Source organism: Pan paniscus, chromosome 7, assembly GCF_029289425.2.
Source record: "Pan paniscus chromosome 7, NHGRI_mPanPan1-v2.0_pri, whole genome shotgun sequence".
NCBI lineage: Eukaryota > Metazoa > Chordata > Mammalia > Primates > Hominidae > Pan > Pan paniscus.
The window spans coordinates 48,645,170-48,669,903 of NC_073256.2; the positions used below are offsets into that span (position 1 = coordinate 48,645,170).

Consider the following 24,734-nt stretch of genomic DNA (forward strand, 5'->3'; position numbering starts at 1 on the left):
AGGCTTGGGTTTCTTTCATTCATTCATTCATTCATTCATTCAATGAATATATGTTGAACACCTAATACGCACCAGGCACTGGTTTAGGCATGGAGGGTACAGACAAGATCCCTGTACTCATTGAAATAGAATAGAACAAACGACATACCAATTAAACAACAAAAATAATAGGTAATGATAGGTAATAACATTGATGAAAAAACAGGGTGATATAATGGAGCCTGGGGACACAACTTCAGGGAGGGCCTTGCTGAGGAAGTGGTTTTTGAAGCTTGGGACCTGAATGATGAGAAAGAACTAGCCGTACAAAGATCAGGGGACTCATCTTCCCATCCGGGGAACAGTGCATGCAAAAGCCCTAACTTTGTGTTTTGAGGAAGAGTCATTCGGTCAGATCCTATAAAGAGTTCAGTCCCACAAGATGGCCCCAACTTCAGACATCAATCACAAGTCTCAGGTTGTGACCTATGCTTCTGACCAACCAGCTATAAATTAGGGTTTCCAGGCCAGGCGTGGTGGCTCATGCCTGTAATCCCAGCATTTTGGAAGGCCAAGGCAGGTGAATCGCCTGAGGTCAGGACTTCAAGACCAGCCTGGCCAGCATGGCAAAACCCCAACTCTACTAAAAATAGGAAAAATAACTGGGCGTGGTGGCGCACACCTGTAATCCCAGCTATTTGGGAGGCTGAGGCAAGAGAATCGCTTGAACCTGGGAGGCGGAAGTTGCAGTGAGTCAAGACTGCCCCACTGCACCTGGACCATGGAGAGAGACTCCCTCTCAACAAATAAATTGGGGTTTTCATAACCCCCCATCTTGAGTTCCATAATTTGCTAGAATGGCTCACAGAACTCAAAAAAACACTTTATGTTTACCAGATTATTATATTGAGCACCTATTAGTACCTAACAGTACCTGCCAGGCACTGTTATCAGTATTGGGGATACAGCAGTGAATAAAACAAAATTTGGGGGACAAGAGGCAAACAAGGCCATAACTGAAACAAAGTAAGTTAGGGGAAGAGTGGAATAAGAGATGGCAGAGCAGTGGGGCCTCGGCATGGAACCAACCAATGGTGGGACCAAGGACTGAAATAGAGATAACAGAGAATCTATTCTCAACATGTTAAGTTTGAGGTGACTATTAGGCATCCAGGTAGACGTGTCAAATAAATAGATAAACTATAAAAGTCTGCTAAGGTAAATTTGGTAGTTATGTTGTAAATATAAAGATAGCATTTAATGTCATGATGCTATTGTTTGAATGTGTCCCCCAAAGCTCATGTGTTGGAAACTTAATCCCCAATGCAATAGTGTTGAGAGGGGGGACTCTTAAGGGGTGATTAGGTTATGAGGGCAGAGCTCTTAATGCTATTATCACAGGAGTGGGTTAGTTATTGGGGAGTGGGTTCCAGACAAAAGGGATGAGTTCAGCTCCCTTTCTCTTTTGCCTACCACCGTGAAATGACACGGCAGGAAGCTCCCCACCAGATGCAGGCCCCTGGACCTAGGATTTCCCAGCCTCCAGAACCATAAGAAATAAATCTCTATACTTTATAAATTTCCCAGTCTCAGGTATTCTGTTATAGCAACACAAAATGAGCTAAGACATGTGGGAAGAGACACAGTAACATGAGAGAATTGAGATACCACAAAAAAGGAGGCCCAGGCTATGGGAACACTAACATTTGAACCTCAAGCAGAAGAAGATTCTAGAAAGAATCCGAGAAGTAACCTCTGGTGAAGAAGGAGGAAGAACTAGGACAATAGGATATGGTAATTGAGAGAAAGAAAGAATGGTCAACAGTGTCCACTGTTGCTGAAAGCTTGAAGCAAAATTTGGTCTCTGAATTTTGCAGTGTAGAAATCACTAATTACCTTAACAAGAGAATGTTTGTTATTTTAGATTCCCACCATGTACCATGTACAGTTCTGGACAGTCATGAACAAAAGATGAAAGGTTGTTATAATAAACATTCTAGTGGGAGAGGTAGCCAACAAATCATGTCATTTCAAATAAATAAGTGCTTTGGGCCAGGCACGGTGGCTCACACCTGTAATCTCAGCACTCTGGGAAGCCGAGGCTCAGGATCACTTGAGACCAGGAGTTTGAGGCCAATCTGGGCAACACAGTAAGACCCCATCTCCACAAAAAATTGTTTCTAAAAAATTAGCCAGATGTGGCCAGGCGCGGTGGCTCACGCCTGTAATCCCAGCACTTTGGGAGGCCGAGGTAGGCAGATCATGAGGTCAGGAGATCGAGACCATCTTGGCTAACACAGTGAAACCCCGTCTCTACTAAAAATACAAAAAATTAGCTGGGCATGGTGGCGGGTGCCTAAGTCCCAGCTACTCGGGAGGCTGAGGCAGGAGAATGGCGTGAACCCGAGAGGCAGAGCTTGCAGTGAGCCAAGATCGCACCACTGCACTCCAGCCTGGGCGACAGAGTGAGACTCCGTCTCAAAAAAAAAAAAAAAAATAGCCAGATGTGGTGGCATGTGCCTGTAGTCCCAGCCACTCAAGAGGCTGAGATGGGAGGATCACTTGAGCCCTGGAGGTTGAGGCTGCAGCAAGCCATGATTGCATCACTGCACTCCAGCCTGGGCAACAGAGCAAGACTCTATCTCAAATAATAAGAAGTACCTTGAAGAAGAAAACAGAGCAATATGACAGGTAGTGCTATAACAAGTAGGATGGCCCAGAAAAGATTCTCTGAGAAATTACCATTTGAGCTGAGAGCTAAATGATGAGGCTGTAAAAGGAAAAAACAAACTGTTTTCTCCTTTCTACTGGCACAAAACACAGAGCAGTTCTGTGACCAGAAGGGGGGCTGGGGGAGTATTTCCCTACACACCAACCAACTCTAAAGGACATCAACGCGATGTCCTATAACTCAATTCAAGTTAAGGGCCCAGTCTCCCACAAGACTGCCCCAATTCAGACTTCAGTCCAGGAAAATATTTTATGTTTACCAGTTTATTGTAAAGGATTTATAAAGGATACAGATGAACAGCCAGATGAAGAGATGGATAGGGCAAAGATAAGAAGGCCATGGGGCTTCCATGCCCTCGCTGGGCACTCCACCCTCCCAGCACCTCCCTGTATTCAGCAACCTAGAAGCTCATGAAATCTTGTTGTCTAAGAGTTTGTATAGAGCTTAATCTCCAGCCACCCGCCCCCCACCTCTCCTGTCGGTTGGTGGGTGGGCTGAAAGTTCCAACCCTCTAACACTCTAATCACATGGTCTTTCTGGTGACTGACTTTTTGGTGTCTGTAAACAATACAGTATAACAACTATTTACATAGTATTTACATTGTTATTAGGTATTATAAATAATTTAGAGATTATTTAAAGTATACAGGAGGGGCTGGGTGCGGTGGCTAACACCTGTAATCCCAGCACTTCTGGAGGCCCGAGATGGGTGTATCACTTGAGCCCAGGAGTTCAAGACCAGCCTGGGCAACGTAAGAAGACCTTGTCTCTACAAAAAAAAAAAAAAAATTAGCCAGGCATAGTGGTGCATGCCCGTGGTCCCAGCTACTCGGGAGGCTGAGGCAGGAGGATAGCTTGAGCCTGGGAGGCAGAGGTTATAATGAGCCGAAATCACACCACTGCACTCCAGCCTGGGTGACAGAGTGAGACCCTGACCCAAAAAAAGATTTTTTTTCCTCTGAGCTTTCTCTGAATCAACCTGTAAGAGTTAGTAATTCTCAGTTTACAAAATTGTGAAGAGGATTAAATGAGATGAATGCTAAAGCACCAGGCACATAGCACCTGCTGAAAAAGTAAGAATTCCCTTCCTCTCATCCACATTCTCATCTCCACCATTTAACTTTGGAGAATGGAAAACCATCCATATAAGAAGTATTGAAACTGAAAGGTAACACTAATTAGCTATTACATAACAATAGAGAACATTTAAAGGATATGACATTAACTAGCATTTAGGGTTCCCTTGGAAAACTGGTGGAGAAAACTGACATTCTACCTTTTTTCCGACAATGACTTTCAAGCTTTGCTTTAGTTTGCACAGGAATCGTTTGACATTCTTGTTAACTTTTCAGATTCCGGGCTTTACCCACAAGAGTTCTAAATTCAGAAGGTCGGGAGTAGCAGTCAAGAATTTGGAAGGCATCCCAAAGTATTCTGCTTTAGGTGGTCCTTGAAATACAACATTTAGACACACTGTTTTTAAGGTCTCAAGTGACTGTGAGAGGTGACAACGTGCTAGCAGCCCTCGCTCACTCTCGGCGCCTCCTCGGCCAGGACGTCCGCTCTGGCCGCGCTGGAGGAGCCCTTCAGCCTGCCGCTGCGCTGTGGGGGTCCCTCTCTGGGGCTGGCCGAGGCCGGAGCCGGCTCCCTCTGCTCCCGGAGAAGTGTGGAGGGAGAGGCGCGGGCGGAACCGGGGGCTGCGCCCGGCGCTCACCGCTCGCGGGCCGGCGCAGGTTCCGGGTGGGCGCGGGCTCCACGGGCCCAGCACTCAGTGCAGCTGGCCGGCGCCTGCTGGGCTTGATCAGAGGCTGGGTCCCGTGCGTGCACCGCCATTCCCTCTTCGCAGGGTCGTTGGCCAGAATGGCGGGTCTCCGTCTCTTTCTCGCTTCCCCTCTTTTCCTCTTGGTTGTCTGGGACAAGCTCCCTCTGGGCTGCTGGAGCACCCGGGGTAAGTGCGGCAAAATCCCGCGAAGAGCGCCAGTGAGAGGTGAAGCCGGCTGGGCTTCTGGGACCGGTGGGGACTTGGAGAGCTTTCTGTCTAGTTAAAGGGCTGTAAATGCACCAATCAGCACTCTGTGTCTAGCTAAAGGTTTGTATACACAACAATCAGCCTCTGTGTCTAGCCAATCTGGTGGGGACTTGGAGAACTTTTGTGTCTAGCTAAAGGATTGTAAACGCATCAATCAGCACTCTGTGTAGCTAAAGGTTTGTAAATGCACCAATCAGCACTCTGTCAAAACGGACCAATCAGCTCTCTGTAAAATGGACCAATCAGCAGGATGTGGGTGGGGCCAGATAAGGGAATAAAGGAAGGCCACCAGAGCAGTAGCGGCAATCCGCTGGGGTCCCCTTCCTGGGTGTGGAAGCTTTCTTATTTTGCTTTTTGCAATAAATGCTGCTGCTGCTCACTGTTTGGATTTGTGCTGCCTTTATGAGCTGTAACACTCATAGCGAAGGTCTGCGGCTTCATTCCTGAAGCCAGCGAGACCACGAACCCACTGGGAAGAACAAACAATTCCAGACGGGAGGAACGAATAGCTTTGGACGCGCCACCTTTAAGAGCTGTAACACTCACTGCGAAGGTCTGTGGCTTCACTCCTGAAGTCAGCGAGACCACGAACCCACCAGAAGGAAGAAACTCCGGACATGTCCGAACATCAGAAGGAACAAACTCCAGACCCACCGTCTTTAAGAACTGTAACACTCACCGTGAGGGTCCACAGCTTCATTCTTGAAGTCAGTGAAACCAAGAACCCACCAATTCCGGACACAACTGGTCCCTAGACCAGTAAACCAAAAATGGTCCTTAGAGTGATGAGTGTTTTTGTGCTGGAAACACTGAATCTCATGGGAAAGATAAGGAGCACAATCTCTCAGGATTCTGTGACCATGGAAGAAAAGAATATAGATTCCTGTAACCTGATGAGTAATCCCAGTTGCCCATGAATGTTGTCAAGGACATCTGTAATGCCAACACATTTGTACTGAAAAGAGCAAATCAGGCTGGGGGTAGTGGCTTACACCTGTGATCCCAGCCCTTTGGGAGGCCAAAGTGGGAGGATCTCTTGAGTCCCAGGGTTCAAAACTAGCCTGGACAACATGGCAAAACCCCGCCTCTACAAAAAGTAAAAAATTAGCGGGCCATGGTGGTACATATCTGTGGTCCCAGCTACTCGGGAGGCTGAGGCAGGAGGATAGCTTGAGCCCTGGAGGTGGAGGCTGCCATGACAGGAAGCTACCATGACTGTGATTGCTCCGCTGCACTGCAGCCTGGGCAACAGGATAAAACCCTGCCTCAAAAAAAAAAAAAGGAAATTTATCTTTGTAGCTATCTTATCCTACATAAGATAGCTACAAAGATAAAAATAATAATAAAAATAAATGAAAAAAATAAAGCTACATACCTACCTCACAATTTGCCCACAAGGATATTCCTTGTGGACAAAGGACAGAGAGAACTCAAAGTCATCCTTTGCTCACTGTGAGACAAATGCTTATCTGATTGCTTCCTTTGCCCTGTTTTTTCACTAACCCAGACTAAAGCATAAGTGACTATACCTGTAAATTGTGTATTCAGTGAAAGGCTAATCAGAAACTCAGAAGAGGCCAGACATGGTGGCACATGCCTATAATCCTAGCACTTTGGGAGGCCGAGGCAAGTGGATCACTTGAGCTCAGGAGTTCAAGACCAGCCTGGCCAACATGGTTAAAACCGTCTCTACTAAAAATAGGAAAATTAGCCAGGTGTGGTGGCACATGCCTGTAATCCCAGCTACTTGGGAAGCTGAAGCAGGAGAATCACTTGAACCCAGAAGACGGATGGTGCCACAGCACTCCAGCCTCAAAAAAAAGAACAAAAAAATTAGCCACGTGTGGTGGTGGGCACCTGTAATCTCAGCTATTCGGGAGGCTGAGGCAGGAGAATTGCTCGAGCCCAGAAGTTGAAGGTTGCAGTGAGCCGAGATCGCGCCGCTGTACTCCAGCCTGCAGCCTGGGTGACAGAGTGAGACTTGGTCTCAAAAAAAAAGAAAGGAAGAAAAAGAAACTCAAAATAAGGCAACCATTTGTCTCTTATCTACCTATGACCTGGACACCCCCTCCCCACTTTGAGTTGTCCCGCCTTTGCAGACCAAACCAATGTACACCTTATATACAGTTATTGATGTCTCATGTCTCCCTAAAATGTATAACACCAAGCTGTGCCCCAACCACTTTGGACACAGGTCATCAAGACCTACTGAGGCGTGTCAAGGGTGCGTCTTCAACCCTGGCAAAATAAACTTTCTAAATTGACTGAGACCTGTCTCACATATTGTGGGTTCACAGAACAAAACAAGAAAAGGTGTTGTGGTAGGTGACAGGTGGGATGGAATTATTCACTTCTCCAGGAATTCTACCTATCCATTCAAGATGGCTGGGGAGAAGGATGCATATGCCTGCTTCAGTAGTTTAGGGAAAGGAGCTGGTGGCTCACAGATTCCGTGTAAACAGCGTGTATTTCCATGGCATATGTTCAAGTGTGCCTTGTGGTTTTGTTACCACATCCTTAAATGGAAACTTTTTTCATGATACAGGAAAGAGATGGTAGATCTTTCTGCACTAACTTGAACAGAAAAAAATTCTACTCTCCTACAAAACACCCATAGACTCATTTGGTGCATTAAGACTCAAGAAGTGACCTGTTTGTTGTTGTTGTTGTTGTTGTTGTTTAAATTGTAATTCAACTCTAGAAATAGTAGAGAGAAGCGAAGTGGGTAATGCCTCAAGCTTCCCATTTGCTCTCATTTTAAAGTATATTGGAAATATCTCTTCTAAACATTCACTCCACAGTCTTACATGCCACTTTATGTTAGTCTGATGACTGAAAAAAAGTTAAAAATTCAAATCGTACGTAGCTCACCCCCACCTACTTCCTTTTAAAACCTTCAAAAGATTTTTATTGCTCAGAGAGAAAACCCAAAACTGCTTGTGTACGTCCCTACTATATAAGCATGCTGCCCCACCCCAACCTTGACCAACCCCATTGGCCACCTCTCTTCTCTCCAAGGGACCAAGCAAGTTCCTTGCTCCATTTGCTGCCAAAGCTCCTAACTCCCCACCACACATACATACATGCGCGCACGCAAACACACAAACACACAAAAACAACACACAAAACACACACAAACACGCATGCACACACACAAACATGCATACACACGCAAACGTGCACATACACACAAACACGCACACAAACACATGCAGGCACACACAAACACGCCCACAACACAAACACGCACGCACACACACATGCACGCACAAACGCATACACAGACACGTACACAAACGCACGCACACACAAATGCACACACGCACACACACAACACCCAAACACGCACAAGGACGCACACACACGCACACACAAATACCCATGCACACGCAAACACGCACACAAACACGTACACACACAAACACGCACACACAAACACATGCACGCACAAACACAAACGCACACACACAAACACACGCAAACACACACACACACAACACACCCCGCCACCTGCGATGGCTTTTCCGTTCTCTATTAACACATTTATTCATCACTGTGTTGTCTCTCCTTGAGGGAAATTTTCCCTGGCAGATCGCAATCAAAAGTTTTCAGAGAACTATTTACCCATCTTTCCTAGTGTAGGAAAGGATAAAAACTTTCTTTACCCTCTTAGGTTCAGAAGCTGAGAACTGTGAATTAAACTAACAAAGTACAGATTACCAGGGGAAAAAAAAGATTTATTTTGCATGCACAAGGAGGCTTCACAGAAAAGAAGTGAAAACTCAAAAAGTAATTAGGCCTGGGAGCATGTATCATTTTAACAAAGGGTGATGCATTGTGGAAAAGTAGACAAAGGAAAGGTTTTGGACTTCTAGGGGCAGTAGATTTTAAGAAGGTAAATATATGGGGGAAAACTAATGAAAGATAAGGGCTATTTTAGTAATGTTTTGACAGACTCCAATAAATGCTGTTTACTGGGGCATAGGAGTTGCATCCTCTCCCTGGTCTGGGAAATGTAAATATTTATAAGTAGAAAAATTTGTTTACACATTTTTTGGGGGCCAGGCGCAGTGGCTCACACCTGTAATTTCAGCACTTTGGGAGGCCCAGGTGGGCCGATCACTTGAAGCCAGGAATTCAAGACCAGCCTGGCCAACATGGTGAAACCCTGTCTCTACCTAAAAATACAAAAATTAGCCGGGCATTGTGGCTCACGACTGTAATCCCAGCTACTTGGGAGGCTGAGGCAGGAAAATCACTTGAACCAAGAGGCAGAGGTTGCAGTGGGCTGAGATCACACCACTGCACTCCAGCCTGGGCGACAGAGCAAGACTAAAAGTTAGCTGGGCGTAGTGGCGCGTGCCTGTAGTCCCAGCTACTTGGGAGGCTGAGGCAAGAGAATCGCTTGAACCCGGGAAGCGGAAGTTGCAGTCAGCCGAGATCATGCCACTGCACTACAGCCTGGCCACAGAGCGAGACTCCGTCTCAAAAGAAAAACAAAACAAAACAAAAAGTGGAACTTTATGTTATCTTTACAAAGGGAACTTAAGCACGGCCTTTGGGTAGAAAAGGAGAGAGCAGAGAGCTCCTCCTATGCCTGTTGCTTATTTGCTTTCAGCTCAAAACAATCCTTAGGCTTATTTTCACTCGTGTCCGTGTGAAGAGACCATCAAACAGGCTTTGTGTGAGCAACAAGGCTAGTTATTTCCCCTAGGTGCAGGTGGGCTGAGTCCAAAAAGAGAGTCAGCGAAGGGAGATAGGGGTGGGGCCATTTTATAGGATTTGGGTAGGTAAAGTAAAATTACAGTCAAAGGGGGTTGTTCTCTGGCAGGCAGGGGCTGGGGTCACCAGGTGGTCAGTGGGGAAGCTTTTGAGCCAGGATGAGCCAGGGGAAGGAATTTCACAAGGTAATGTCATCAGTTAAGGCAGGAACCGGCCATCTGGATGTGTACGTGCAGGTCACAGGGGATATGATGGCTTAGCTTGGGCTCAGAGGCCTGACATTTATTTGTTTGTTTGTTTGGAAACAGAGTCTTGCTTTGTTGCCCAGGCAGTGGCACAATCAGAGCTCACTGCAGCCTCGACCTCCTAGGCTCAAGCAATCCTCCTACTTCAGCCTCCCAAGTAGCTGGAACTATAGGCACACACCAAGCCTGGCTAATTTTTTTTTCGTTTTTGTAGAGATGGAGTCTCACTATGTTGCCAGGGCTGGTCTTGAACTCCTGGGCCAAAGCGATCCTCCTGTCTTAGCCTCCCAAAGTGCTGGGATCACATGCCTGAGTCACCACACCAGACTTCAAAGTGGCATATTTTAGAGTGACATATTCTGATCCCCTTTACTAGCAATTATCATTAGTGCAATTTTACATTTTTTGTGTGTCTGTCTTCCTCACCAGTCTGCAAACAGTACCTGGTTTTGCACATCTCAGCGTCTAACCCTGTGCCTAACACATAGTAAATGTTCTATAAATAATTGTAGGATGTGTAAATAAAGGTGTTGAACCTGGGCTTTCACTTTTTTTTTCCTTGCCTTGTTACTACCAAAAAGACAGCCACCCAAGGGACTGGATTTCTATTAAATCCACCCTTTACTGAGCCCTGCTGCTCCTATCTCTGGAGGTGGGTCCTCACCAGAACCCTAGTCCTGTGTAGGAAACCAAGGAGCCAAGTGCAGACCACCCAACTAACCTTAATTATGGGACTGGGGATGGAGGGATGGAGGGAGAGAGGAAAAGGCGCAGTAAAATAATGTGCGCAGTGGCTCACACCTGTTGTCGTAACCGAGCGAGTTATAGAGAAACGCCACACTTTGAGACTAATTCAGGAGTCCTTTATTGCCGGCGACCGAGAGACGACTACAGCTCAAAATTCTCTCGGCCCTGAAGAAGGGGCTAGATTTCTTTTTATACCTTGGTCTAAATAGGGAAGGGGTAGTCTAGCTGAAGCAATTTTTACAGAAGCAGAACAGGCAAAGAGTTAAAAGATAAATGGTTATAGAAACAGTTACAGGAAAATAAACAGTTGCAGGTGCATGGGGCTTAAATTATCACAAAGAGATAAACGCAGGGGCTTTGGGTACCATCAACCGAGCGCGTTCCCAGGAGCTGCTGGTACAGCTTGCCTCAGTATCTTATCAGTAAGCACATTCCTGGATGTGCTTGGTGTCAGTTTGCAGCAGTTATGTCCTTAAGGGAGGGGGACAAGGTGCTTCAAGCGAAGAAACCAAAATGGAGTCTGTCCCGCTCTCTCAGCTAAGAGAGAGTCAATCAGGTTAAAACAAGGTAGGGTATCAAGCTGTAATCCCAGCGCTTTGGGAGGCCGAGGAGGGCAGATCCTTGAGCTCAGGAGACCAGCTTGGGCAACAAGATGAGAGTCTCACACCCCGCCCTGTCTCTACAAAAAACAAAACAAAACAAAAAAAAGCCAGGCATGGTGGCTCATGTCTGTGGTCCCAGTTACTGCGAGGCCGACGTGAGAGAATCACTTGAGCCCTGGAGATCGAGGCTGCAGTAGCCGTGATCACACTCCAGCCTGGGCGAAAGAGACCCTGTCTCAAAAAACAAACAAAACAATGTGAAATTAAGCCAAAAGCCATCACACGTGCATCCAAAGGACGGCCGCTACCCGCGACCCCTTCCCAAGCACGCGGGAGGTTGCGGGATCAGGGACAGGGGCTTCAGCAGGGAGCCCCCAGACCGGCCCTGACAGGAATTCAAGACCTGGCGCCTGCTCATTCCCCCAGTCGGGGCGGCGGCGGCAAGCCTCGGCCGGCGGCGATCTGCAGACCCGCGGAGAAGAGAGGCAGGGGGTCGACCCCACAGCCCAGCCCGGCGCGTCCCCCGCGCCCCCGCGCGAGCCCGAGCCGCCGGCGGAAGTGCTGCGTCGCGCACTTCCGGGTGTTGTCTGGCCGCCGTAGCGCGTCTTGGGTCTCCCGGCTGCCGCTGCTGCTGCCGCCGCCGCCGCCGCCGCCGCCGCCGCCGCCGCCGCCTCGGGTCGTGGAGCCAGGAGCGACGTCACCGCCATGGCAGGCATCAAAGGTGGGCCTGGGTTGCAGGACGCGGGAGGGCTGGGGCCGGCGGGGGAAGATGGGCCGGGGGTCCCACGCGGCCCCCGCACTTCCCCTCCGGGCCCGCGCGCGCGCGTGGGGTCCCTGCGCCGGGGAAGCGACCCCCGCCCCGGCCCTGCGCTTGGCCCGGAGGTGGGCGCGGCGCCCTCGGGCAACGGACGGTTGCGACCCCGGCTTCGCCCCGCAGCCCCCACTTTCTGCCGATTTCGGCAGCCTCTCTCCCACCCATCGCCCCCCGGACAAAATATGAAGTGGTTGGCGGTCAGTGAGGAGTCCCGTCGCGACTTGGACGGTCACACACGTTTTGCAGGAGTTTGCATCCGAGAGAGAGGCAGGCAGAGCGTGGGATTGAGGAGGCTGAGGCTGCTGGAGATGCCAGCGATGGAAAACCAGTCATTTCCCACCGAAAGGCACAAGTGCGGTCTGCGGGCGCTGCACGGGTCTGCCCGAAACCTCGACCCCACGTCCACCCCGGCCGCCCGCGCCCGAGGCTTTACAGGCTCCCGAAACGGGTGCATTTTCATCTGCGGTGTCTGGACCCTAGAGTTGATCCTGTAGGCGACCCCAAAGTGCTCCTGGCTCTCTTCCCTCTCCGCAGTTGCACCCTGAGGCTTTTTCAAATTTCAAAATTTTTCTTTTTTTCCTTTTTTTTTTTTAAGAAGATAAAATACTGGTACAACTTAATGAAAAACTACTGGCTTATTCATGTATTTTCTTTTTAAAAAAGGAATGTTGCATTTGTTCCAACTGTTAGGTAGTTTTGTTGTCAGTGTGATGAGAAGCAAAGTTTTCAGCTACTGCTTAACTAATTACATTGATTTCTTGACCTGCCGCTCTGTAGAAGGGCAGTCAGGCAGGAAGCAGGTAACTTTGGGAGCAGTGGTTTTCTTTGTATTTTTTCTTCTCTAAGGAAAACTTAATCGAGTTTTTTTTTCAGGGTCACAGTCTTACTGTTTCTTGTTTATTTTCAATGTCTGAAAACATTTCACTTCCCATATAAAACCTTGTCATTTAAGCAACTGGGATACTTTGTAATCTCCTTTTGAACTATGATAGACTCTAAACCCTTATGTGAAAGGCAGTTATTGTGAATTGCTGTGGTTTTTAGGATGTTGCCCGTTTCCCTGTTCTTCCCTGTTTCTTCAGTGTCAATAATGCGGGGGTCTCTTAAGAAAATAGCTTTGTAATTTACTTCTCCAGACCTAGGGAAATACTGCATTAAACTGATGAAGGTGCCTCAGGTGAACTGCACTTTTGATTTCAGCAGGATTTTCTGGTTGTTATGAGTCAGTATGTTTCTTTCTCTTGGCCTAATATCTTTATATTAGGAAGGAGTGTTGCTGTAATTAGAGACCATTAGGCATTTCTTGAGCCATTTGTCTATTACTTTTTGATATATTGGATTTTCTGGTTAACTCCCAGGTTAGAGAAGTGGTCCCTCCTTCTACTCTAATTTCTTTGTAATCACAGAATCAGCATCTTGTCTCTAGAGAGTTTTGCTAGATAATTGGGCTGCTCCATCCCTAGCCTAGAGGCTTTGGGAGTAGAAACCAGACTTATCTAAGCTTTGTCTTCCAAATGTTGCATCACTCAATTACTGTATGAATTCTTGCCTTGTTGATGTGTCATTTAAGAAACAGCTTATATACAAATGATGAAGTGTATATATAAATCTTCCTAGTTGCCAATTTCATAAGATTGAAGAAACTGCAAGTTTTGAGAACACTTTTAAGCAATTTATTTAACCTCTAATTGGCTACCTTATTCGGTATGACTGGAAGATGAGATGTCACATCAAACTGTGTTATGAATATTTAAAAAAAATTTAGTATTTAATCCCAGCGCGGTGGCTCACACCTGTAATCCCAGCACTTTGGGAGGCCAAGACGGATGGATCATGAGGTCAGGAGTTCAAGACCAACCTGTCCAAGATGGTGAAACCCCATCTCTACTAAAAATACAAAAAAATTAGCCGGGCATGGTGGCAGGCACCTGTAATCCCAGCTACTCAGGAGGCTGAGGCAGGGAATTGCTTGAACCCGGGAGGCAGAGGTTGCAGTGAGCCAAGATTACGCCACTGCACTCCAGCCTGGGCAACAGAGTGAGACTCTGTCTCAAAACAAACAAACAAAAAAAAAATATATATATATATATACACACACACACACACACACACACACACACACACATATATTTAGTATTTAATGGAATAGAAGTATTATCTCAAGGTATCTTGATTCCCCCAAACAAATGTTATTCCAGTATTCATATTCATAGCACTTATAATAAGACAATCTTGGTTTATGTTTTTAAAATTGTTTTTTGATACCAGAGCCTTATCTCATTTTAGTCCCTTGGTTTTTTTTTTTTTTAAGGAATCATTTTTCATTAACTTTGTAAGAGTGTAATCGAAGAATTTAGGCCTTCTTTTTTGATAAAAACTTGAATGACTGTTCTCTGTCACAGAACAGCCACCTTCAGAGGCCCTCATGGTCCTAAGGTGGCTTGCCTCTTGCGGAGATTACCGTGAACATGCTTTTTGAGATTTTTCTGCCTGGTTTAAATTTTTTTTGTTGTTTCCTCCCTCCTGTCAAAGGGCAATTCTTGCTCGTATGCAACTATTTCTCCTAATTCCCATTTGTTTCAGTGTGGGAAAATAAACTTAGAAAATTTTGTGTCACAAGGTATATAGGTAATAGTGATTACTTTTGATAAGAGAAAGTTCCTTTTCACTTAATTTTTGTTCTGGGTATGTGAATTACCTATTGAAAAATATATATAAGTGAGCATAGATGATTCTTTAAAATAAAAATGTGTTTTACTCTGAATTCCCATCTAACAATTGTGTCACGAAAATGAGTTAGTATAAATAAGAACTTAAGGGTCTGTTTATAGAGAATGTTGGCTTTAGTATATGGGCTTTGTAACATCTATTTTGTCTCTTTTTAGTGGCCTTTGTTTTCTCCAGGATTCTAAGTTGCGTATAAATGGCTTCTGAATGAATGAGGTGTTACTAGGTAGTATTTATAGTAATGGACTTAGCTGTCTTAACAGTACCTTTAGTGTTCAGAAAATTATCTGCATTTAAGATCTAGTCCAACTGTCATTTTAGAGAAGGAAGAACTGAGACTCATAAATTACTTGGACAAGTAGTTAGTAACTATTAGGGCCTTGGACCCTCCTGAGTCTCAGTTCCATGCTGCTTCCACTCTGCTACATTCATTCCACAAATATTTGTTGAGTGTTAAGAGCCAGGCACGATCATCACAACAGAAAAACTTGCTCCCTCCTTTCATGAAATGGACAGTTGAGAAGGAAAGACAAAATACAAACCAGTAGGAAATCGCAGCTGATAATTGAGCAAAGGAGAGGCATTCAGTGAACAGAGGACCTCAGCATACACGGGTCTCTGCCAGGAATACTCATCCCAAATACCCACATGATTTCCTCCCTCCCCTCATACAGATCTTTGCTCAGGTGATGCTTCATCAGAGATGCCTTCCCTGGCCACTGTATCTAGACTAGCACTCCCATCCCTTACTCTACCTGACGTTTGTGATCACTTGACATTTATTCACTTGCTTGTTAAAAATCATTTTCTTCTCCCACTAGAACGTAAGCTCCGTGAGAGCGAAAGCTTTGATTGTTGTCATTGCTCTGTCTCCAGTAGCAAGAACAGTATCTGACACACGTTAGGTGCTCCAAAGATGTTTGTTAGAGGAATGAATAAATAAATATAACAGGGAATTGGTCTAATCAGGAGGTTTGGAAAAACTTCACTGAGGCCAGGTGCGGTGGCTCACGCCTATAATCCCAGCACTTTGGGAGGCCAAGGTGGGCAGATCGTGAGGTCAAGAGATGGAGACCATCCTGGCCAATGTGGTGAAACCCCGTCTCTACTAAAAATACAAAAAGAAAAAAAAATTAGCTAGGCATGGTGGTGCACAGCTGTAGTCCCAGTTACTCAGGAGGCTGAGGCAGGAGGATGGCTTGAACCTGGGAGGCGGAGGTTGCAGTGAGTCAAGATCACGCCACTGGCCACTGCACTCCATCCTGGCGACAGCACAAGACTCCGTCTAAAAAAAAAAAAAAAAACCAGCAAAAAAACCACTTCACTGGTTGAGCTGAGATCTGAAGGAAAAGCAGGAGTTAAGTTGGAGGAAAGTAGAGAGGAGTGGGAAAGGACCATGCCTCATTCACTGTTGTATCCCTAGTGCTTGTCACATATTTAGTGCTCAGTGAATATTTCTTGAATGAAAAAATGTCTGAGGCAGAAGGGACAAAGTGTGCACAGGCCACGTGAGTGAGCAAGTCTGCTGATTTCCAGGAAAGGAAAGAGGGCCAGTATAACTGAAGTGAGGGTTCAGGGACACTGTAGTAGCCTGGTGTGACACGTCACAGGAGAGGTGGGCAGGGCCCGGTCATGAGAACCAATTTGGAACTGAAGAAAACAAATGGTAAATTCAGTGTTTTCCTTACAGTTTATATTGCATTCCCCTGTAAACTTGAAGTGCCTCGTTTGCTGTAAAGTAAAAATGCAATTCTTTTCCTGTAGCTGGAAATAGAATGGTATTCAGGACTAAGTGATGTGTTCGGGGTTGCCATGACCTGCATCAGCGATCTAACCAAAAACCAAATCTGCCAAGCCACTATGTCATTGGGTGTCCTTGATTATGACCGTTTTAGTTGTGCAGAGTATATCAGTAGTACTTGGCAAAGTTTAACTTGTTTCCTGTTCGTTTTGGTTTCTCTGTGTTAGCCTTTGTTTTGGTAACTTTTAGACCTTCTACAAATCTTTCGAATTTTAACTTTTGAAGTTTAATAAAATGACCTAACAACAACAAAACTAGTTATTTTCTTAGCCACTGTAACTGTAGAAATACAGGTTATATAGAACTCAAAATAAATTTATCATTTACTTATTTATTTATTTTTTTTGAGATGGAGTCTTGCTCTGTCGCACAGGCTGGAATGCAAAGGCGCAGTCTAGGCTCACTGCAACCTACGCCTCCCGGGTTCAAGCAATTCTCCTGCCTCAGCCTCCCAAGTAGCTGGGACTACAGGCATGTGCCACCACACCCAGCTAATTTTTTGTATTCTTAGTAGAGACAGGGTTTCACCATACTGACCAGGCTGGTCTCAAACCCCCAACCTCATGATCCACCCGCCTTGGCCTCCCAAAGTGCTGGGATTACAGGCGTGAGCCACTGCACTCGGCTATCATTTATTTCTTTGCTTTAGTCTAGGTCATTGGTTAACTATGCCTATTCAAGAAAGTTGTTTCTATTCACTAACGTGAGAGCACCTTAAAATGTACTACTGTGTGTGTGTGTGTCTGTGTGTGCGCGCGTAGCTTTAGAAACTATATTTCACCTGTAGAATGCATCTATTGCTTATAATAACGTGTTAAAGTAGTGATACCTCAGAAGGATTATAACCCATTGTCCTACAGGTTTTCTAATGTAGATTAGGGAAGGAAACCCAGCTCTACTTTTGCAAACTATTTAAAGATTTGCAACAAAATTAATTGATTAAAATCATTAACTACAGATATTCTCGGGCATTTTTTCTGGTCAGTTTTATGCACATTGAGAGTGTATGTGCCAGAAACAGGAGCTGATTAGAAGAGGTTTTCCTATAGGATGAGGTTTCTAAAGTCCAGTAAACTTGAGCATGTGGAGTTTCTCCACATACTGCTTTTCAAAACTGTAGTGATCTGTGAAGTAAATATAATTCTAATGCCCAGAAGAGCATTGAGCCTGTGGACTTTGACTCTTTAGAAAGGGAACCAGCGTCTGGGGAATATGGTGGGGTACTAGCAGTAGGTTAGAGCTTTAAAAATCGGTGTCACTGGCTGGATGTGGTGGCTCACGCCTGTAATCCCAGCACTTTGGGAGGCCAAGGCAGGTGGATCACCTGAGGTCGGGAGTTCGAGACCAGCCTGACCAACATGGAGAAACTCCATCTCTACTAAAAATAGAAAATTAGCAGGATGTGGTAGTGCATTCCTGTAATCCCAGCTTACTCAGGAGGTTGAGGCAGGAGAATCACTTGAACCTGGGAGGTGGAGGTTGTGGTGAGCCGAGATCAAGCCATTGGACTCCAGCCTGGGCAACAAGAGTGAAACTCCATCTCACACACACACACAAAAAAAAAAAAAAAAAGGCCAGTGTCACTTCATTTTGCCTTGAAGATACCACAGAAGACTTATTCTAACACTAGATAACTTACACTTCTGATGGCAACTTGCTATTAATACGTTTGAGGGATTTTTGCTTCTGAGGTTACAGATAATGTTCAGGCTGCTGCTATTAATAAAAATAATATTTAATTTATATTCCTGTTGCACTTTTTATTTGCTTTGCAGCTTTGATTAGTTTGTCCTTTGGAGGAGCAATCGGACTGATGTTTTTGATGCTTGGATGTGCCCTTCCAATATACAAGTATGTAAAATGTTTGTCTTTCTGAATATTTAAGGGTAAAATTTTTCTACTTTTAAAGCTTAAAAAAATGTTTTTTTACTACTGTAAAAGTAATGCAGAGAAATGTTCACTTACCAAACACATACTTTGTAAAAATCACCACTTAAAGTTTGTTTCTAAAGATTTTAGGACACCAAGATGCAAATAAGATTTTTGGCTGTTACCTGCTCTTTCACTGCTGCTGAGTCTGCAGTGGCAAGATAGCTACACAGTACCTCAGCCCTCCTGCTCAGTTTTTAACATCTATTGATAATACTAATTACAAGAAAATTTAAAATGTCTTTTTGCAAAAAAATACCATAAGCAGTCAAAACACAATTAACTAAAAAAAAAAAAGAGATGTAAACAATTACTTTCCGGCCGGGTGCGGTGGCTCACGCCTGTAATCCCAGCACTTTGGGAGACCAAGGCGGGAGGATTGCCTGAGGTCAGGAGTTCGAGACCAGCCTGGCTAACATGGTGAAACCCCATCTCTACTAAAAATACAAAAAAAATAGCCAGGCGTGGTGACGCATGCCTGTAGTCCCAGGTACTCGGGAGGCTGAGGCAGGAGAATCGCCTGAACCCAGGAGATGGAGGTTGCGGTGAGCCAAGATCGCGCCACTGCACTCCAGCCTGGGTGATAGAGCAAGACTCTGTTTCCAAAAAAAAAAAAAAAAAATTTCTTTCCTTAGGATAGAAAGAACTTCTCAAAGTTAACATTTTAACATTTAGATAAATTAGAAAAAGATGAACAACTCAATAGAAAAATAAATACAAAAAGAGAACTACAAATTGCTAATAAGCACATAAAAATATCCCCAGCCTCACTCAAAACTAAACAAAATCTATTGACAAAGACAAGAGACAGGGCAAGCAGGCACTCTTTTGTGCTGTGGGGGGAGTACACATAGATAGTTTTCTTGGAGATAAGTTTGCTTGTAGCTCTCAAAGTATATATTCTTTGAGTTAGCCCTTTCACTTGTTAGACTTTCTCATACAAACCCACTTGCAGATGTTTACAAAGATATATTTAGTAGGGGAGAGTATGGATGTTCAAGCAGCCTTGTTTATATTTTTGTTTTTGTTTTTGTTTTGTTGTTTTATGCCTTATTTATAAGAGCCAAAAAAACTTCTGAAAACATCCTAAATGTCCTTCAAAAGAAAAATGGTTAAATTATAGTAAATCTTTTAATGGAAATACTAGGCAGTCTTAAAAAGAATGAGGAAGAGCTGTAAGTGCTAACATGTAAATATGTTCAAGACATATTGTTAGAAAACTGCAGGGACCCATTCATATTTTAAAGTTTATGTGGAAATGTGGAAGGGTCCCTGAGAAGCTCAATAGGAAAGTGGGCAAGAGGAGATTTGGAACTTTTAGTCTTTACTTTTTGTGCTTTTGTACTGTTTGAATTATTTTTCTTAAGCATATATTCAATTTTTAATTGTTTTTCTTAAAATATTTAGGAAATGGTCAGGCGCAGTGGCTCATGCCTGTAATCCTAGCACTTTGGGAGGCCAAGGTGGGTGGATCACCTGAGGTCAGGAGTTTAAGACCAGCCTAGCCAACATGGTGAAACTCCATCTCCACTAAAAATACAAAAATTAGCCGGGCATGGTGGCGCACGCCTGTAATCCCAGCTAGTCAGGGGGGCTGAGGCAGGAGAGTCACTTGAACCCAGGAGGCAGAAGTTGCAGTGAGCCGAGATCATGCCACTGCACTCCAGCCTGGGCAGCAGAGCGAGACTCTGTCTCAAAAAAAAAAAAAAATTTAGGAAACATAAGTAGCTGCCTATCATTAGCCTCTGTATAATCAGATCTCCACCATGATACCTATTTTATTCTATGGTAGTTTTAAGGGCATCTATTTCCTTTTAACTTTTTATTTTGAAACAATTTTAGATTCTGAAGAAGTTGTGAAAATCATACACAGAGGTCCCCTGTACCCTCCACACAGCCTGCCAGAGTCATAAGATCTTACATAACCGTAGTTATCAAAACCAGGAAATGACTGTGGTACAATACAGTTAACTAGATGTAGAGTAAAAGCCATCTATTTTTATTGTGATAAATTCCATATTCTGACTGAAAGTATTCAAAATTACTTTTAGTTTCTTTTCTGTATTTTGATTTCTGTAATTTGGGAGTTCCTCGTGTTGTAAGGGAAGTTTAGGGTTGTTTCAGCTTTATGCTAAGGTTGGGTGTCATCCATTAGAAGTCAAGCGATTGAATCTTGATTTTTTAAAAAGACCATATTTTGTGTGTAGGAAAATGACATAGCAAAAATTACATTAACTTTTTTTTCTTTTTCTAGCAAATACTGGCCCCTCTTTGTTCTATTTTTTTACATCCTTTCACCTATTCCATACTGCATAGCAAGAAGATTAGTGGATGATACAGATGCTATGAGTAACGCTTGTAAGGAACTTGCCATCTTTCTTACAACGGGCATTGTCGTGTCAGCTTTTGGACTCCCTATTGTATTTGCCAGAGCACATCTGGTAAGTGAATATATTCTTCCATTAATGATTTTATATTGAACATGTGTTACATTTTTCTCAAGCAAAGTTTTTGTTAATGACATGGAAAGAGGTGAAAGACGTAAGAGCCTAGAAGATAGAGATTAAAATCTCACTTTATTGTTTGTTCTTGTTAACTAATAAAAGTGATATTGGAGAACGTGGCTTGGATCTGCAGCAGCTGTTGGCTTGCTAATACTTTTTTTTTCTTTTTTTTTTTTTTTTTTTTTGAGATGGAGTCTTGCTCTGTCGCCCAGCCTGGAGTGCAGTGGCGTGATCTCAGCTCACTGCAAGCTCTGCCTCCCAGGTTCACGCCATTCTCCTGCCTCAGCCTCTCGAGTAGCTGGGACTACAGGTGCCCGCCACCACGCCCAGCTGATATTTTTTGTGTTTTTAGTGCAGACGAGATTTCACCGTGTTAGCCAGAATGGTCTCCATCTCCTGACCTCGTGATCCGTCCGCCTCGGCCTCCTAAAGTGCTGGGATTACAGGCATGAGCCACCGCACCCGTCTGGCTTGCTAATACTTAACTGTCAGAGTTGAGCATATCAACTCCCCCAGTGCTGAACAACCCAGGCCTATCCTGTAAAACCTAAAATATGGAAGACCTGAGAAGATGCATGTGCTCTGCAGGCAGAAAAGCACTGAAGAGGGGAAGGGGCTGGCTACGGGTACTCAGTTCTTCCTCCCAAACTCACTGATCCACGCGCCTTCATCTCTGGGGAGGTAGAGAAGACAGCCATATGGAGAAGGCAATTGTTTTCCCACCCCTTCAAAAGAATGTACATGGGTGTGTTTCCATCTGTGATATGCTAAAATTTAATCTACTCTAGATAGATTTTTATATTAAGGAAGAGTAAGCACATTCCTTTATAAACAGAAACTTGTAGAATTTTATGCTGCTTCTTCATAGCCCAGAAGTCAAGCTTGTTTTTGAATGGTCATTTCATGACTTTCTTTTTAAAGGAACCAAAGGTAAATGAAAATACTAGTATAAAAGTACCACTTTTATACTATAAATATATTTATACTGTATATATTTATATATATTTATACTATGTATTTTTTTACTATATATATTTATACTATATATATTTATAAGTATGTGTTCAGCACTGTGACAATTATTGTTACAAGCCATGTTTCTTTTAGATCATAATTGGGATACAACTAGAGCCTTGATTTTTTTTTTCATTTTCCTTTCGTTTTTCATGCCTGTTGACTGAGTGTATCTTATTTCCATAGATTGAGTGGGGAGCTTGCGCACTTGTTCTCACAGGAAACACAGTCATCTTTGCAACTATACTAGGCTTTTTCTTGGTCTTTGGAAGCAATGACGACTTCAGCTGGCAGCAGTGGTGAAAAGAAATTACTGAACTATTGTCAAATGGACTTCCTGTCATTTGTTGGCCATTCACGCACACAGGAGATGGAGCAGTTAATGCTGAATGGTATAGCAAGCCTCTTGGGGGTATTTTAGGTGCTCCCTTCTCACTTTTATTGTAAGCATACTATTTTCACAGAGACTTGCTGAAGGATTAAAAGGATTTTCTCTTTTGGAAAAGCTTGACTGATTTCACACTTATCTATAGTATGCTTTTTGTGGTGTCCTGCTGAATTTAAATATTTATGTGTTTTTCCTGTTAGGTTGATTTTTTTTGGAATCAATATGCAATGTTAAACACTTTTTTAATGTAATCATTTGCATTGGTTAGGAATTCAGAATTCCGCCGGCTCTATTACTGGTCAAGTACATCTTTTCTCTTAAAATTATTTAGCCTCCATTATTAGAAAAAATTATAAAAATAAGTTTTCAATCAGTCAGGATGACATCACTCCCAATGTTATGCAGACATACAGACGGTTGGCATACCTTATAGACTGTATACTCAGTGCAAATATAGCTGCATTTATACCTCAGAGGGGCCAAGTGTTAATGCCCATGCTCTCCGTTAAGGGTTGTTGGTTTTACTGGTAGACAGATGTTTTGTGGATTGAAAATTATTTTATGGAATTGCTACAGAGGAGTGCTTTTTTTCTCAATTGTTAGAAGAATTTATGTTAAACTTTAAGGTAAGGGTGTAAAAACAGATTTTTGAGATAGGGTTTTTATTTATGTTTATTATTGTTAGAGTGAGTTGCAATGTGGGAAGAAATGACATTGAAATTCCAGTTTTTGAATCCTGTTTCTATTTATAAGTGAAATTTGTGATCTCCTATCAACCTTTCATGTTTTACCCTGTTAAAATGGACATACATGGAACCACTACTGATGAGGGACAGTTGTATGTTTGCATCATATATGCCAGAAAACCTTCCTCTGCTTCCTCCTTTTGACTTATTTGGTATGTTGTATATATTACATAAAATAACTTTTCAAATATAGTTTAATAACACTTAGAAGTGTTTACTTACCTGGAAAATAATTGCTATGCCGTACATTCAGAGTGCCCCCTCCCCTGCAAGGCCTTGCCATGATTAACAAGTAACTTGTTAGTCTTACAGATAATTCATGCATTAACAGTTTAAGATTTAGACCATGGTAATAGTAGTTCTTATTCTCTAAGGTTATATCATATGTAATTTAAAAGTATTTTTAAGACAAGTCTCCTGTATACCTCTGAACTGTTTTGATTTTGAGTTCATCATGATAGATCTGCTGTTTCCTTATAAAAGGCATTTGTTGTGTGAGTTAATGCAAAGTAGCCAAGTCCAGCTATATAGCAGCTTCAGAAACATACCTGACCAAAAAATTCCCAGTAACCAGGCATGATCAATTTATAGTGGTCGTTTACATCTAATAATTATCAGGACTTTTTTCAGGAGTGGGTTATAAAAACGTTCAAGTTGGTCTGACAGTATTTTGTTAAGGATATTTGTTTGTATGTTTATTCAGTATACTTACATAAAAATTATTTCGCCATCAGCCAAAACTCAGTAATCATGACAGCTGTCTGTTGTTTTATGAAGTTTATTTCTCAAGAAAATGGGAATAAATTTGGGATTTGTTCAGCTTTTTTACTAAAGATGCCTAAAGCCACAGGTTTTATTGCCTAACTTAAGCCATGACTTTTAGATATGAGATGACGGGAAGCAGGACGAAATATCGGCGTGTGGCTGGAGCCTTCCCACTGGAGGCTGAAAGTGGCTTGTGGTATTATAATGTTCAGACTTCAAGAGGAAGGTGCAGGTACACATGAGTTAGAGAGCTGGTGAGACAGTTGGGAACTCTTTGTGCCTGTGATCTACTGGACTTTTTTTTGCAGGAAGTGCATTCTCTGGTCCTTCCCTATTTTCTGTTCTGGATGTCAGTGCAGTGCACTGCTACTGTTTTATCCACTTGGCCATAGACTTTTTCTAACAGCTGCGTATTCTTTCTATATACTAATTGCGTTGGCAGCATTGTGTCTTTGACCTTGTATACTAGCTTGACATAGTGCTGTCTCTGATTTCTAGGCTAGTTACTTGAGATATGAATTTTCCATAGAATATGCACTGATACAACATTACCATTCTTCTATGGAAAGAAAACTTTTGATGATGAAACAATAAAGATTTTAAATATCTATTTTAGTTTGTGGGTGTTTTTGAAATGAAAATATATGGCACACTTTCATTCTGAAGTGCATTAACATTCTAATAAGGTGATGTAAAGCAAGATGACATTGGTGTAATGTTAGACTTGCAGAAGTTTCCATTCCAAAATAAAATGGAAACCATAGTTACAGATATTACAATGCAGCCCTGTAATTTTGAGCTGTAGTAAAAGGATTGGTGATCTGGGAAGTAGAATTTTTACAAAATCTTTTACAAAAACAGTCATAAAAGGTTTTGTTGACATTTAAGACTACTACTGATCTAAAGGCAAGGTCCTACTTAAATTTTCAGAACATTTTTATGACTTCTTATTATGTATTTATTACCACTCATTATTATAGCATGTTACTTT

General features: G+C 43.4%; 1 protein-coding gene across 1 annotated transcript; it reads left to right on the forward strand.

The window, feature by feature from the left end:
* Positions 1–10,554: 10,554 nt before the first annotated feature.
* Positions 10,555–24,353, forward strand: LEPROTL1 (leptin receptor overlapping transcript like 1). The gene is made up of 4 exons (XM_034965911.3): positions 10,555–11,776; positions 18,173–18,248; positions 20,581–20,767; positions 22,031–24,353. The coding sequence occupies exons 1-4, from the start codon at positions 11,761–11,763 to the stop codon at positions 22,145–22,147; spliced, it is 396 nt and encodes a 131-aa protein (XP_034821802.1). The 5' UTR covers positions 10,555–11,760; the 3' UTR covers positions 22,148–24,353.
* Positions 24,354–24,734: the final 381 nt, after the last annotated feature.